General features: G+C 40.8%; 1 protein-coding gene across 10 annotated transcripts in view; it reads left to right on the top strand.

Moving 5' to 3' along the window:
- CACNB4 (calcium voltage-gated channel auxiliary subunit beta 4) overlaps nt 1-17565 on the top strand; it is a 194641-nt gene that overhangs the window by 381 nt on the left and 176695 nt on the right. For all 10 annotated transcript variants that reach the window (XR_010591565.1, XR_010591564.1, XR_006176985.2 and 7 more), the window contains exon 2: nt 262-345. Coding sequence is in view for 5 of the 10 variants with exons in the window: in XM_042860843.2 (XP_042716777.1) it covers nt 262-345 (84 nt within the window). In the remaining 5 variants the exon portion in view is untranslated. The remainder of the gene's footprint in view (nt 1-261; nt 346-17565) is intronic.

Raw genomic sequence — 17565 nt, 5'->3', positions numbered from 1 at the left:
GGAGCCTCGCTCGCTCCCGCAATCCCCGGAGGGGCTGGGGCGGAGGAGGGCAGAGCCAGCGGGCTTGGGTTAGGGGGTGACCCGTTACCAGAGCTCCGGGCTGAGCCACCGGCCCTTCGTGTATTCGGGCAGCGTGGCCGGCTCCCCTCCCGGCGCTGGCCAGGCTGGACCGGGCGCTGCCCCGGCGAAGCGGGGTCCCCGCGGGCTCCCCGCCGCCCGCTCTTGTGACCCGACCTGTCTTTCTTCCCACGGCGAGTGCAGGTGGCCCGCGGGACGGCGACCCGGCGGAGCCGGTTGAAACGATCCGACGGCAGCACAACGTCCACCAGCTTCATCCTCCGGCAGGTACAGTGCGGGCCCGGGGAAAGCGGCGTGGGGAGGAGGCGGTGGCCGCACCGCCCGGCTAGCCGCTGCGCTGTCAACGTGCGGGCTGGCTCAGAGATAGTCTGTTGGGCGAGAATCGCGTTTCTTTGGGGAAATGCCTGTCGCAGGGATTCCTGCTGCACCCAGCGCTCCGGCCGTGCCGGGAAAGGGGTGGGAAATTTCACCCCGTAGTGTCTAGCTCTTAAAAGCCTTGTCGGGTTTTTCCCCCTCTGCAAACCAGGTCTTCGCTCCGGCTTTAACTTGCTTTGGTTTTAGTCATTTAGTCTGTATTCGTTTTGCTATAAGACAGGCCCCCACGGAAATAGATTTACACAGCAGAATCCCGGGCGATCTAAAAGATCTCAGGTGTAGTTAGAAACCTTTGGGTAAACAAGAGTTTGGGTAAAGAGGAATGAAGTAAGTTTTCGGGCCAGAAACATAACTGAGATTTGGGTGAGAGGGGCTTTTCGATAAGGGCGGTTGCAGCTCCCTGTTTCCCCAAAGATTTGGGACAAGGTAAAGGGAGTGAGAGTGGAAATGAAAAGGGAATGGCTCCCATTGACTTGGATTCGCCTTGGTTAAACTAGTAAGTGCACAAGAATTGGTAACATTTCTGATTTAACTCTTTCCAATTGTTGAGTATTTATTTCTCGAAAATGCTGGTTGACAAACCGCTCGGCTTTGAGATGCTGTCAGTTAGAGTCCGTCTCAGCCAAAAAGCAGGAAGATGGGCTACTAGATGCCCTGAGTTAACCTGGGTCACATCCAGCCCGTTCTATCAAATGCTGACTGCAGAGTCCTTTTATTTAGACTTGCCTGAAGGCAAATTTCCTCCCCCTCTCTCCTATGTGTATTGAAGAATTCTGCTGTTTTCTAAGACCCTACTTGCTAGCTTAAGTGTATTTAGGGAACTTCAGCACTTCCAAGCTGAAGCACCTGAAATATTAGGGTCTCCATACAATATACACAGAAGTTTGTTTTGTTTGTTTTTTAGCTATGACACATGTTTGTTATTTTTTCCTACTTATTTTGTGAATGAAAATAAATGATCGTGTTTATTATTTTATATATCTAGTGACACTGGCATGTTCAGCACATATTAGACATAATTTAATGTAATTTTCTCTTAAATGATCCAAAAATAACTTGTGAGAAAATAATTATGTGTTTTACTGATTTTTGTTCCATAAACTCTGAACATTACAGCAGCAGGATTTGAAATTAACATCAAAAGGTTATTTGCCCTCTTGTTCTCATAAGAAACAGCCTTTTTCTTTAGGCTATGAGCCACTTCAGTATAAACTAAGCTCAATAAATCATTGGAGACATTTTTAAAACAGCCCCAGATACTTTTGTCTGGATTTCCTTGCAACTTTATTTTGAAGCAAATTGCAATTGAAAATTAACTTGGAAAAAATTGTGGATTTTGCTGCATTGGAGCTTGCTTGTATTTTGTAGACACCAACACTTATTTTTTTGCATTGCTAGGCCCTAATGCTGTACTCATATCTATGTAGTGGGTACATTTATGTCTGTGCAAAGCCCCACGTAGGGCCCACGCAGATTGGATTGCAGGGTCAGGGCTGCAGCATTTTATTGGATAGAAAGTGTAATTACTGGCTATCTATCTGAGTCAAACCTGCATCTGAACACCCCAAAACTTTGGGTGAAGTTTGGATTTGGATCTGAACTTATGCAGTATTGCCAACAACAGGTGTTCAAAAATTACAAGTCAGGCCTAAAAAAAAATCGTGAGTTTGGCTCAAAGATTATCTTAATATTATACTTTGGGTTCTTTGTATGTGTCTTTTAGTTTCTGAGCTATTGGGATACAATTGGGTCATGTTTTCAAGTTATTCTGTGCAACCATAAGGGCTAGAAATTTACTTTACTTGAAAATTTCAGCTTTTTTTTTTTTTTTAGTTCCTTCACTCCAGGAGCTGGGGCTTTAAGGAAAACACCAAAGATTGTGCAACTTGTGACTAAATTGTGAGAGTTGGCAACGATGTTTTAGTTTTAGACCTGCAGGTACTAATTATCCTCCAGCAATAATCCTCCTCCTTCTGGCACGACAAGGATGTCACAGGAGCAATTTAGGTGACATCCTCCTGTCTATATTCACCCTTTGCCTTCTATTTCCACTCTTCCATTGTTGGCTGCTAGCTTGTGCCAATATAACTTGCCCCAATAAAAACTAACATCCATGGTCTAATTGAAGCTTTGGCATTCTCTCTCATGTGATGTCTGCTCAGTAAACACAATTTTAAAGAAATAAATTATAAAATGCCAATCTTTTAAATGGTTTGTTCATTCTTTGTTTATATCTAAAGAGTTTTCTTGTTTTGGGGTCTAATCCCGCATTCATTACACATGCTAAACTCCCAGTGGGAGGGCAGGGAAAGCAGAATTGGGCCCTGAACAGTTTCGGGATGTTTGCCATGGAAAGAACGTCTTTCATTTAACTATACTGTATTGTCGTGCAGGACACTGAAGTGGTGAATCATGATAGCCTCACAGAAAAGAGAAATATATAACCAATAGAAGTAATCATTTCCAATTGCTTTGTGATATTTTCTATTCAACTGCACAAACCAGAATGACAGCAATTCCATGTTAGCAATCCTTGTTTTCATTGGAAATGAGCATGAGACATCACTGTAGCACAAAAGAGAGATAAGAACATGAAACTTAACATGACTTGAAGCCAAATTATTAGAATATTTGCAAAAAAAAAAAAAACATGAATCCAATTTTAGTCCATATTCATAGATTGAGCCAGTTCAGCAGGTTTTACAGAAAGGGTGTGGGTGCTTACGGTACTTGTCAGGGAGAATCTTTTAGATTCTTTCTGTTACATCCTTTAAAGTAATGGATTTCCAGAGTAATGTTAAAACATCAACTGTGGAAGTAAGACTGCATTTTATTTGTTGTCATTTTAGGTTGGCAGAGACAGGTAACTGAGTGTTCCTGCATGTTGCAGTGTGCGCTGAATTCCCACTGGAGTGAAGGGCACTCAGTTTCTCCCAGTGGTGTTCAACACTATGCAGGATTGGGCCCTTCGCAGCTGACCTTGCAAAACCTTACTCACAGGAGTAAGGTTGTGAGAGTTGGCAATGGTTTAGATTGTTTAGATGACTGCCCAGTTGAAGCCAGTGGGGCTACTTGTGTAACTGTGAGTCAGGCCCTAACAACCTAGCTGTCATAATTGAGTTCTATTGCATCTGACATCTTATTTGTGTTCAAATGTGGAAATGTTCCCTGTGCTTTGTTCAGTTTCTCATGTTCCAGTGCTTTGTGTAGTTCTTAACCACAGTATGTCTGAATAGCTGCGAGTCTGTATCTCATCGGGAGTCAAGTCAGAGAGTCTCAGGCTCTACTCATGGAAACCCCGTATAATGCCCTACTAAAGAAATACACATCTGTTATTGAAGGGGCACTTGCAAATATTTGAGGCCTGGCATTTTGATCTTATTTATAATTGATAATAGTTTGATGCTAGATCTTGTATGTCTTGCACACCCAAAATGTATTGATTTTACTAGGAACCGTGAATGTGCAGTGGATACAGAACTGGGCCCGTGATGGAAAAAGTCTTCTAGATGCTAAAGGCCTGATTTTTCAAAACTGCACATGTGAATATATAGATGCACAAAAAATGCACTAATTTATGCTTAGTTGTCATAACTGCATGCACAACTCATAACTGTGCATCTATCTGGCCTCACTGTAGGGAATTTGCACATGCAAACAGCTAGCACATGCAAAAATCTAGCTTGCCTCTTGCTTGACTAAATACCCAATTTGTTTGTACAAATACTGCAGGTCTGCATACACAACTTTGAAAATCAGAGTCAGTCTACTGGCTTTTTTTAAAATCCACCACTCTATCACCAATAGATTTCCCAGAAAACAGCCACTATCTCTGGGTCTCAAGACAATGAATTGTGCTTTCTCTGCTAACTCTGCAGTAGTAGCAGCAGCAAGTATAGTTACTAAAGCTATTCCCAGAACTGTGCTGGCATGGTTGCTGTTTCTGCACCAGTATCCAATACGTTTTGGCACAATGAGGTGCTATATAGGTTGAAGCTGTTAAATAAATATTACTTCAAATCCATTCAAATCATAGCAAAATAAATAAATCCACTAAAAGAATCTGCATTACCCAAATGGAAAGGGAGCAGATAGAGAAAACAGTGTCATCTTCTGAGAGGTTATTACAGACAGTGGAGATTTAAAATAATAATAATAATAATAAAAATTGTACACATTTACTTGAAACCTTAAACAGTGGGAGATTCAATAATTCATTTAATAAAGACCGTAAGAGGCTTTCATTTGAACTGCATGAGTTCAACAACAAAAATAACTCTTAGATTGCCTCCCACCCACCCATCACAGAAAGAGCGTGGAAGAATTCACTTTAAGCAGGCATTTAGGAAACGGTTACATTAACTCTTTCCATGAATTTACTATAATAAATTCCTTCCCATATGTCAATTTAACTGCACAAGACAACATTTCCTTTGCGCAAAGATGCTCCCCATGTTTCCTTTGTGCTAGAACGAGACTGGTTGTGACTATTCTCAGACTTTATGGTTCGTATTTGGATTCCTTTTCATTAGGAAAGAGAATAGAAACTTTTAACTCATAACATATATAGCACTAATTAGTTGTATCCTGTTGGTCATCTCAGTCACTGGGAGCCTTCCTCTTTTTTCTATTATAAGGATCAGGCTCTCTGGGACATAGGCAGAAAAATATCAACTGGCAGAGATTAAAATGGAGATGTTTTGTAATGTTTTAATTTTTTATATGCAAAATTTAAAAGATAAATTCTAACCTGCATCACCAAGCTGTGTAGTAATAGCACAGTAAGTAGAGTTTATACTAATCTGATCTAAACCTCAACTGTATTGTAGACTGCAGTCAGTTACTGGAGTAAATCCACAATGTCAATGGAACTATGGAATTTTGTTGTATTTGTGCATGTGTGTGAAATGCATAAGAACAGTGTGATGGTCCCTTTTCAAGATGATCCATTCTGTTGTTGCTAATTTTTTTTGTTCTAGTTTACATTTCTTCTTACAGAAATCTTTAGAAAAAAAGTAACATTTTTGGTAAACTTTAAATTGTGAAATGATCTTTTTTTAATTTGCATTTTTTCCAGATTGTCGAATAGTGGTAAAAATCAGCAAAATGTTTTCAGTCTTATATATGTGTCAGTAATGGCAGAAATATTGCTTATAATATCACAAACTTGGAATTATGACAATTAATGCCCATAATTGGTTCTTAACATATGATAAATGTTATAATGATGGAAGTAGATGGAATGAGTTACAGATGGAGACAAATATCCATATGCTGAAAATCATTAGGCTAGTATGAAAATTATTTATAGAATTAAGTGAACTGGTCGTTCTCTTCCTAAAATGGCTTAATGTGTGATTCAGAACTTTTACTGAGGACAAATAAGCTGCACAAAGTGAAAGGCAATAGAATGCTGTGACCCTCCTTCCTGTTCAGCAAAGCATTTAAGCATGTGCTAAACTTTAAACACACAGTAATTGGACTACTTCTGTGCTTAAGTGCTTTGCTGTATCAGGGCCCTGCAAAGGTCCCGATCCTACAAACACTTACTTCCATAATCTATTTTACACATGTAAGTAGTTCTGTTTTGAACTTGAGGCCTCTTTTCATAAAAATAGCGTATTAGGGCTTGTCTGCATGAACACTAAGTTCACGGCAAGCTGGGGTATAAGCCTGCGGCACACTAGCCTGCAGCACACTAACCGTCTATATGGACTCTGCTGTCGTTCAGAGAATCGTAAAAATGTAGGGCAGGAGGGGACCTTGATAAGTCATCAAGTCCAGCTCCCTGAGTTGAGGCAGAACCTCAACTCAGGGAGCTGGGAGTTTGAAAGGGGAGTAGATTAAAGCACACTAGAGAACTTTGAGTGCATGGCAGCAGGGTCCACATGGACACTTACTGCACAGCAGGCTAATGCCTGGTAGATTTACACCTCAGCTTGCTGCAAACTAAGTATTTGTAAAGACAAGCTCATAGCACTGGTCTGATGGCCATATTTCTCCTCTGGGGATATGGATTCTATCTTCAGTTAAAAATAGATGATATTCCTGCTCACTTCCTGTCCTATACTGTTGTGTAGTTTTTCAGTGCATTGTTGAACAGCTTCTCTTCTGTTTCAGAGGCAATGGCATTTTATTGATGGGTGTAGTGATCCCAGTATGAATGTTATATACTATTGTAAGATCATAAACTGACTTATCCAAAGCCTACTGAAGTAAATGGGATATTTCCATGGATTTCAATGGATTTCAATGAATTTCAGATTGGGCCCAAAATACTTTAGGATCCATTAGCTTGAAAGGTTTCTTCTGGAAATAACTAACTATTAATTAAACAATTCATTAATAGAAATATTTTGAACTATTTTTACTGAAAATTATCCTCACTTTGCTGGAACACATGGATATTGCAACACTGCATGGCTTGGTAGTGTATGATCAAATATCTGGCACAAACAAGGATGGGTGAGTAAGTTTGGCACTGAAGCTGTTAAGTACAATATTTGTTCAAGAAATCAGTGTATAAAACTGTTCTTCTTATGTAGCAGGTGCTGCTCAATTATATTTAAGAACCCCCTTAGGGGACAAAAGTCAATTATCAACATGCTAGCATTGGGGAGTAAGTAGGTCAGCTGAAAACATGTGCTTGTAATGTTGCAAATACTGTAGTAATAATTCATTGTTTTGGAAGCTTTTAGATCTCCAAATGTTGTTCCAGCACTGTGCGATTTGTAGGGAAACATTTTTTTTTTATTTGACTCATGGTCAAGACCATTTTCATGGTCTGATTTTTTTTTAAATAGAATTTATTTTTGTGAGAAAAGTATGGCTTCTTGCAAAACAATACAGTTATCCTGAAAAGCTATCGCTACAGAACCATTTTTAATCAAAACTGCATGACACGCAACGCCTGCTTCTTTATTGCAAGTGATGCTTGTTAAATTAACTGCAGAGATGTTACAGTGATTTCTTCATAGACATGTGAACCAGAAGCCGTTAAAGTCTCTGTTACGCATGCAGTAACAGCATTTAGGGGGAAAAGCCCTGATGGGACGCTAATCAAAAGCTTTTTGTAAACACAGTAAAGCAGCAGTTCCATCAGCAGAACCTGCACATGAAGTCCCCAGGGAAAAGTGAACGCCTTAAACAGCAGTTCTAAGAAGGACTTTCATATCTGGTGAAACTGTGAAACATGTATTAGAATGGCTTCTTCGATCCTGTAGCCACACAGTAGCCTCTCTCTTCTCCTTCAGATCACTTCTCAAAACCTACTTCTTCAGTGTTCCATCTGAGGCCTGGTCTGCACACAGACTTTGTACCAGTGTAACTTCCAGTTAGGGTTTTTTAAATCTTTTTTTTGAAAACCAAAATAGTTCTACTCCTATGACCCCCAGTGTGGACACAGTTTTATTGGAAGAAAGGTGCCTTTCCCTTATGAGGAAAAAGCTACACCAGTATAAACATTTCTATACTTGTATATCTGTATCCATGCTAGAGGGGTTGTACCACTTAACTATACTATGGTTTGTCCAAAATACACTATATTTAATTTGACAATACTAGTATAAAGTGCCACAACATTAGTGTGTAGATAAGGCCCTGTCTATGCATTTATACCATGTTTATTACCATGGTGTCTGAGCGCTTGTACATCTGTTAAGTTGATGCATTTATTTTTATAAAAGGCAGTAGCATTTATTTTTGTGCTGCATGAAGGTAATGTCATGATCCTATTCTGTGTAAGTTTTCCTCTTTTTCTCACCTTTCTTTGTGTCATGCTGCATCTTTTTCCTAACATAGGTCTAGTTCCTGTAAACCCTTCCTCATACAAGTAAGAGTTTTTAGAATCTGGCTCATTGGCAGGGAGGGTGCAAGGCACCCCCCCCGCTGCAGCTCCCCCCGGCCTGGGGAGCCTTGTGGCAGCTCCCTGCCCCAGCTCATCTCTGCTCCGCCTCCTCCCCGAGCACGCCCTCGCTGCTCCACTTCTCCTGCCTCCCAGGCTTGTGGCGCCAATTAGCTGTTTGGTGTTGCAAGCCTGGGAGGGAGAGAAGCAGAGCGGGGCAGCGTGCTCAGGGGAGGAGGCGGAGCAGAGGTGAGCTGGGGCGGGGAGTGGTTCCCCTGCATGCTGCCCCCCCTTACTTGCTGCAGGCGTCCCTCTCCACGCCCCCCTGCTCATTGGGGCATGGATTATAGGCTAGACATTGGTCTCTGTTCCGGAGGTGTAAAAGTAGAGTAACTCAGTCTCAGTGTAACTAAGATCAGGATCTGGCCCTGTCTCTTCTATTTGGTCCTTACTTTGCAAAGTCCTTTAGCATGTGCTTAACTTTAAATACATGCTTAAGGGCTTTGCTGAATTAGCATTGTGATCATTCACCTGCTTGAAGTTAAACATTTGCTTGAGTGTTCTTCTGAATTGGGGCCTTAGTTAGTACAAGCCTGTTCCTAAAACTATTGAAGTCAATCAGAATCTTTTCAGTGATGTCAGTGGATTTTGAATCAAGCTCTTAAGTGCCATTTACACATGTGGCTCTTGTGTAAAATTACACTCAGAACTCTTCCGTTCTTTTCATATATATTCTTGCCACATTTGCTACTTATTTTAAGATATTTATATTAAAAATACAGACTTGCCCCATCTGAGCCCATCTCCTTCTTTTTAAACTTGATTCTGTAGCAAAGACATAATGCTGAATCGCTGTCAGTATGCTGGCTTCCTTCTTTTTTTAATATTAAATAGAGAAAAGAAAAGAAAAAGATACAAAAATGTTTTTTATTATTGAACTGATATTTCATCTCCCGGCTCTCTAGTTGGCTGAAATTTTTCAAAAATGAATGAACTTCTGGCACAAAATGGTAAACATCTTTTTCAAAAGTGTTCCATTTCCTCTCTAGTTTTACTCATAATGTGGATTCTGATTCTGATGTGTTAGACACCAGCAGGGCCGGCTCTGGCTTTTTTGCTGCCCCAAGCAAAAAAAAAAAACCAAACCAAACAAAAAAATAACAAAACAACCAGGATGCAGGGAGGCCGGAGCGGCAAACCAAAAAACCAAAACAGGGTGCCACTTACTTGGCGGCTCGCAGTTTTTTCCCCCGGCTGCGCAGGCGAGCCTCTGGGCGGGCAGCGGCTGCACTCTGGCTACCGGGACTCCCTGCGCTGCAGACATGCCCTGGGCAGTGGAGTGCACACCCTGGCTAGCGGGTGGGAGAGAGAGAGAAGGGGGGCAGCCAGGGTTTCCTTCAGCCAGGGTGCTCGCCACTTGGCACCTCCGCGCCGCTGCCCCCTACAGTGGCGCACTGAAAGTCATCGGTGAACCAAAAGAAAGACAGACAAACAAACAAACAAACAAACAAACAAAAAACACTAGGGCGCAGGGCGGCCGGAGTGGTGAACCAAAAAAAAAAAAAAAGGCGGCCGTGCCACTCTAGGATTGGACGGAAGACGGAATGCTGCCCTTTAGAATCTGCCGCCCCAAGCACGAGCTTGCTCGGCTGGTGCCTGGAGCCAGCCCTGGACACCAGGTCACTGAAATTTCACTAAAGGGCCAAGCAGTACGAAGGGATGGGCTGTAAATAAGATTGTGTCCAAACTCAAATATCTTTGTATTTGGCCAAAAATTTTAAAAAGGTCAGGTGATTTTGGATTCCCAACTTGAGATGCCTTAAAGTGGTCTGATTATCAGAAAACGATGAGCATGCAGTCTCTGAAAATCAGACCCGTTTGTGGTGTCTTAAATTGGCCTTTCAACAACTGAGGAACCCAAATCACCAGACACCTTTGAAAATCTTGGGCTAGTTACATACGCCAAGATTTTTCATTCTCAATTTATGAACTGAATTATAAGCCTTGAAGTCTTCCTAGTAGTTATTAGGGTTGCACTGTAATGTAGTGGCTTGATGTATGTGAGTTGGTTATTGCCTTCTAATGGTGAGCCCAGAGAGTATAAAGGACCTGCTGTTAGTACCTGCTAAGAGGGTCAGGGTCTAATCTTGGCTCCCTAGGCAGAGGTTGCTCAAGGCAATCTGCTGCCCTAGGCAAAAGTTCAGTACGTTGTCCTTCCCCTGCCCCCATAGGAGTAGGATGGCAGATTTGGCTTGGCCATCCCTCTGTCATGAGTAGATGGTATTACAGATCAGCACATAGGGTTGCAATGATGCTCAAATTTGGCCTAGCCGCCTCTCTGTCATGAGAGAGGGGCAGCTAGGCCAAATTTGCTATGCTAGGCAGCTGTCCAGAAATCTGTCACCATAGACAGTGGCCTAGTTTGCCTATAGCTAATAAAACTTTCTCTTAAAGATCAATTTCCTTAACAACTTGGTGTCCTATGAGGCCTGATTGTGAGCGGTACTGGGCACCTGCAATTCGGACTCCCATTGAAATCAGCATCTCTCAGGATCAAACCCTAATTAGGTAAATAAAATATACATCTGCAAAAGAGTATATTAGAATTTCAGGCTGAACTCAATTCTATTATGACTCCTTAATTTCTAAAATGTAAATCACTGTTATAGAATATGCCCATCCTTTGGACATGGGTGGACCATTATTATTCTTTATACAGCATTTAAAATGTACTAAGCATTTGACTAGCAAATTAAATATGCAGCTACTTGTCCAAAGAATTTAGGGCTAAATCCCACAAAGGGATCAGCATTTCAGCACCTAACTTTTAGGCATCTTGTTGCCTAGAGGAATCCAGCCCTGAGTTAGGCACCCAAGCTCCTTATATAATTTATGGGGAGAGAGAGGCATCTAAAAATGGGATCCACAAAAGCCAACAAGCTGAGCAGGAAGCCAGCTAAACTAGTCCATAGGCCACACCCCTCTCCTTGGCATTTCCTCAAAGAGCCTTAGGTGCCTAAATTTGGGTTGGAAGCAGGTGCCTCCCTCTGCTTGGGATTCATAGCCATGGACCATCACTTGGGCTTAGCTGCCTAAGCCCTTTCTTGCAAAAAAAGAATAAAAAATGAGAATGTCGGTGGTTCCAGTCCCTTTATAACTTTGAGCCTAACGACTCAGGTTGAATCCCTCCCTTTGCCTGATGTGAAGGGGCTTGAATGTGCGTCTCCCTCCTTCCAGATGAGCTCACTAGCAAACAGATGTGCTAATGTGAACCCCTGCACCTGCTCAGAGTCCCCTTGGGTCCAGTTGGGCTCCCTTCATCCAAGGGCAGAGATCCACACTGTTGCAGCTCCTTCTGGGGTTGGGACAAATCCCAAAGAAGAGAGCTAGCAGAAGTGTGTGCGTGTGTGTGTGTAGGGAGGGATGATGGAAGAGACATTGAGGGTTATGGTTGCTTTGTGCGTTTTGTGCACTTTTCAGAAGTTAGGGGTGATTATAATTAAAGAACACTAAGCACTGCATTTATTAGTGATTATGACTGTCAAAACTATGCTGAGCCCAGATCCCCCTAAACCGTTCCTCATCTCTCCACCCCCAGTGGATACTGCTATACACACCCAGGCCAAGTCAGAGTCACATGAAACTTGGTTGATATTTTTTTCTTGAGTCAAGCTGTGTCATGGCCTGAAGGATTTAGGGTGCATCTACACTTCCCTGGGTTCTGCATTGGTAACAGGTGGTAGCCAGCAGCTATCACCTATGCATATGCACATCTGCTGTTCACTTGCTAACTGCTGTGTCCCTTTTGACTGTAAAAAGATCTAAGAATCCTGCCTTGATTTTCCCCTGCACAGATGAGGAGCTCCACAAATCTGAAATGACAGTAAAGGGAATACAGAAAGCATGACCTTGTGGCTAAAGCACAAGAACAGGCTATCTGGGTTCTAGTTTCAGTTCTTCCACCAACTTCGTGTGACTGGGACCACACAACTGTGTGTGCCTTAGTTTCTTCACCTGGAAGGAGCCCCTCCTTCCAAACTTCTCTTCCTCAAAGGGGAATTGTGAGGCTTTTGAAGGAATTCAGTGGCTTTTCATGTAAATATTCTCTCAAGTTATATTCCCTGTAAAATGTTTCCCTTCAAGAGGAATTATATTTGTTTCTTTGTTTAGAGGTAAATATGGACCATGATTACATGTTTAAAAAAACTAGGGCTTGTGTCTCAAAGCCGTCCGTCAACCTTCTATGAAGCTTTGCTAGATATTTATAATCAACACTTGTCCTGACAGCTCCATGATCATGGCTACTGCAGCACATTGAAGTGGAACATGATTCGTATCCTCAGTATGCTGATGTACAGATATTGATACATTCTGTGCTAGTAATCGGTGCAAATGATAGTTAATGTGCTTCTGTCAGAAATCTTGCAGATGACAGTTAACCGAATTAATAGTCTCCCTTATGTGTATTTGATGGAGTCTTTGGCAAAGATTCACAAAAGTCTAAGCTTTTAAGATTCACACTTACAAAATTTATATCCTCTTTTTCAGCAGATGTGCTGACCGGCTTACTGTCTCCATGGCAACAAGGTTTCCGTTTTAAAATAGCCTAAAGTCACAGAAGGGAAATCAGTTATTAATAGCATAAGCAATGTAGGTATGAACAACATGCAGCATTTGTTTGTGTTCATGATACAACAATTCTTGTGTTTTTGCGTTCTCGCTCTACATGTACACACTGTTTCTTTGAATTTAATTTTCTAGTGTGACATGTACAATTCTTTATTCCTTCAATATTATTACAAGATATTTACATGATTACAATAATACTTGAGTTAATAATACTTTGCAGCTATTATTATTAAAGCACTGTACAAATATGAACTACAATAATTAATTAACCCTCCATACACCTATAATGTACATGTGTATTATTATCATCCCCCTTTTACTTGATGGGGAAATGGAGGCAGAAGAGTTACATGACTTGAGAGAGACTCTGTTAGAGATGGGATTAGAACTCAGGATCTCTTCGCTTCCAGCTTTGTGACCTCATCTCCCATGGTTTTGTGATTAATTGATAAGCTGCTGCTCAGAATAGTAATACTTTATTGAAGCCTTTTTTCTAGAATCTTAGCTGTATGTTAACATTAGATTATACACTATAACCATGTGACTGGATCTTTTGTAACAACAGGGACTAGAGCCATTTTAACAGATTTTGGAAACGAAAACCATGAGAAAGCTTTGCCTACATTTGCTGTCAATGCAGTTTCTATGGACACCGATATTTTGTGTCAAATGCAATCTTGATGTGATTGTCTGTGCTGAATATAGAGGAAGCAGAGCTGATTACATGGGACTCCACCCCTGTATTAGCAAAATGTGTTCTGTTGCCTTGAAAAGAATAGGCTCAAGATATAAAGAATTTTAGGACAAAGGCCATTAGGTCCCCAAAACCTGTCCCAGGTGAATTTACAGGTGAAAAATGGGGTCATGCTCCTTTTTGCTTGTTTTGTCAAGGTCTGAAAGTTTATTTATAAAAGAAAATTCAGATTTTTTTTTTTTTAATTTTTATATTTTTTACTTTGGAAATATTAAGTCGTGTTTTACTGGAGTTCTTCTTGGAGACCCTAGGCAACCGGAGTGGGAGCTTCTTCAGCCATTCACTGAAGGGAAGGAGGTGTTGAAAAGATCTGTCTTAAAGATTCGGTTTGCTATTTTTGTTAATTTGGTGTTAACCAAAAATGATCAAAAGCTGGAGTTTTTGACGAGTCTGAGTAAAAATCACTCCTCTCTCTCAATTAATTGAATTTACTTTCTTGGTGCATGTAATGTTCTAATCCTACTAATTTCCCAGTTGTCCATAGAGTCTTCTAGGGAAAACAGGGTAGATAAGAATTTCTAATGTAAAAAACTAGCAAGAGCCGCCTGTCTTCACCACTCCCTTATATTTTTTTTAGTCACACAATCGAAACAAGGATTCTTTGTACATCATAAAGAAGGAATCAAAAATCCCTTTTCTCCCCCCTACCCATTGCAGGTCATCATCAAAATTCTGTGTCCCCAGAGAGAATAATTGTTTCCTGAATTCAGCTGTATTATTTACTCCATAATGTTGGTTAGCAACTTGCTCAGTTTGTAACCAAATGACAGAATTTTACCAGGGAGTGTGATCTAGTAGTTATAGCAGGGGACTGGCAATCAAGGCATCTGAGTCCTATTTCTGGTTTTGTCACTGACTTGTACAAATCACAGAACTTCTCTGTACCTCAACTTACACATCTGTAAAGTGGTATTTTTCATACTTGTCCACAAGGGAGTAATGAAGTTTTAGGTTTAGCTCCTGATCCTGTACATATGCACATGAGTAACCTGACAAATGAACGGTCCTACCGTGCTCAGTGTAACTACAGTAGAACCTCAGAATTACAAACTGACCAGTCAACCACACACCTCATTTGGAACCAGTAGTGCACAATCAGGCAGCAGCAGTACAGTATTGTGTTTAACTGTAAAGTATTAAAAAATAAATGGCAAGTTTAAAACATTTTTTTTGACAAGGTAAGGAAACTGTTTCTGTGCTTATTTCATTTAAATTAAGATGGTTAAAAGCAGCATTTTTTTCTGCATAGTGAAGTTTCAAAGCTATATTTTAAGTGAATGCTCAGCAGTAAACTTTTGAAAGAACAACCATAATGTTTTATTCAGAGATACAAACACTTCAGAGTTATGAACAACCTCCATTCCCGAGATGTTTGTGACTCTGAGGTTTTACTGTACTCCCATGTGTAAAGGTATGCGCTTAAGTGCTTGCGAGACCTGGATGGTAGCTTGTAAAGTGCTTTGAAATCCTTGGATTAAAGTTGTTATAATGGTAATGCTACTATCATATTTGTTAATAATAATACTATATTCACTTTATTCTGTTTCCTTGCTTTTACTGATTATGATCATGACTTTTGCTTTGGGAAAGCCTTTATGTTCTGAACAATGTATTTAAATTTGCTTGAGCAAAAATCACTTGGTATTCTGAATACTTTAAACAAGTCACTTAGGGCCAGATTCTGCTAACCTTACTCACACAAGATAAGCAGTATTCTAGACAAGACCTATATCTCATTTGATTTGGATTCTGTCTGTTAAAATATTCCATTACTTCATTTGTATTTTTATGGCTGTCATTCACTGAATTGATAGTTCCAAGGCTTTTTTTTTTTTTTTTTTTTTTTTTGCAATAACCATCAACTTTCTCCTGGATAATACATTGCATGATTGTTCCTTTTAATACATATTCATGTCTCTGTCTCTCTCTCTCGCTCTCTCTCTCAGTATTTCTGTAACTTGACAGATTTGGAACTCTCTGGAAAGTTTGACATCCTGCTTCCATTACTCTGGACCAAATCACTTAAATATATATTCTAAACCAGAATTCTGACACTGATCTCTTTAAAAATATTCTTGTTTCTTTGAAAAACAAGCCCTCCCCTTTATAAAATCATCCAGGCTGCTCCTACCCAATGGTTTTCAAGTGGCTTTCACATTTCACCTGTAAGATGATTTCCAGTACATTCACTATAACGAGTGAGAGAAGGCAATTTAGAGTCTTCCTTGTGTAACTTGCTAGCTAATGTAGAGCTGAATCACTGGCACTTCTGGATGAAACAAGTCATGCTCAAATGCTTCTCAGGTTGTGATTATCTTGTCTGGGCAGTTTTCTGTAACTCCTGGACAACATTGCCTCAATTTGTGACTTGTAGTGAGGTCCAGTGGTGAGGGAGCTACCCTGGAACTTCAGGAACCTGGGTTAAGTTCCTTGCCTAAGATCACACAGGAAGTTTGTGACAGAGCAAGTCACTTAACCTAGCTGTGCTTCAGATCCCCACTTGTAAAATGGGGATAATAACACTTGTATACCTCATGGGGCGTTGGGAGGATACATGTATCAAAGACTGTGAGGTGAAGTCTTTGTAAAGATTGTTCCTCGGAAACCCCCCAAAACTCAGTTTCTTTGAGTCTCCAACCACATTATGTTTCTAGAGGCTGGGGTTTGCTAGTGAGGCTCATGTCTCTTCATTTCTGCACAGTAAAGCTGCGGGCCAGGTAGACAGAAGCTGGTACATGGAAGTGCAAATAACACCCCTCTACAGCAGCCTGAACCCTTGTATGTGTCAGAAGACTGACAACCCTATCTAGGCTTGTCGGGATGTGCTAAGCCTAAGACTGTAGGGGGAGTTTGTTGGGAGGGTCCCAATGAGGCTTTTGACAGAGGCTTGCAGTGGCAGTGTGATATGCCCCAATAAGAATGCGAAGGCTCAGGATGGGGTATGTGGGCTTGGCCATAAACTCTTAAGGCTTGTGGAGGGTTTTAATGGCCTCATTCAATTGCTTCCCCACCCTACTCTGTTGCCCCCCCTTTCTTCCCCAGCCCCCTCTGCTGATATCCTCCATTCCCCATTTCTCCACTTTCCCCCCAAGCTCAAAGCTCTCCCATGCCCACCCACCATGTTCTGCAGATTTGCTAAGAGCTGCTCTAAAATAAAACTAAAGAAAAATTGGAAAAAGGTCTTCAACAGCACTTCCCAGCTCAAGGTAGACATACACTGAGTCAGTTCTTAGCCAATGACACAGCACTGGTGGCATTATGTTGCCAGATGTGCTCTCATTTGGAGATGACTTAAAACTGAAGTCCTGACTTGTGACTTCAATGACTTGTGGTCATTAAAAGATCCTAAAACACCCCAAAGGGAGGATTGTGGTAACCCTGAATGTTCCAACCAAACTCTCTTTTGGATGTTTATTCTGCCTGTCTAAATTCTCCATGCAAGTGCAAAAATATATTCTTTGCTTCCTGCCTTAAGAACTGGGTAGTATTAGGCCCTATTCAACAACTGCTGCATTTCACCTTGTAGGTGGCTGTTTTGTAGGGTGGATTATTTGATCCCTATTTATAGTTTGTATATCAGTTTTATAAAGTGTAAAGTCCTTTGGGATCCATTTAGGATGGAAGGTGGTATGTAAATATAAGATATTATCATAAGTCTCATCTGACAGGAGACGCTTATGATATTTATTACTGTAGTGTGCTTTAGCCTTGCTTCACATTCTACTAAAATGTTTGCATTCACTTGCCAATTTTGTGGTCATGCTTATAAATTAAGGACACATCTCTAAATAATATAGAAATAAAATGACTATAATGGAAATGGATTTTCCACCCTGTAAATTATTGTATATTATGTTGTGACATGTTAAATACTTCTTGGGTCTTA

The sequence above is a fragment of the Chrysemys picta genome, chromosome 11, assembly GCF_011386835.1.
Source record: "Chrysemys picta bellii isolate R12L10 chromosome 11, ASM1138683v2, whole genome shotgun sequence".
Taxonomy (NCBI): Eukaryota; Metazoa; Chordata; order Testudines; family Emydidae; genus Chrysemys; species Chrysemys picta.
Note: the sequence above shows the minus strand (reverse complement) of the source record. Positions and strands in the feature narration are given on the sequence as shown.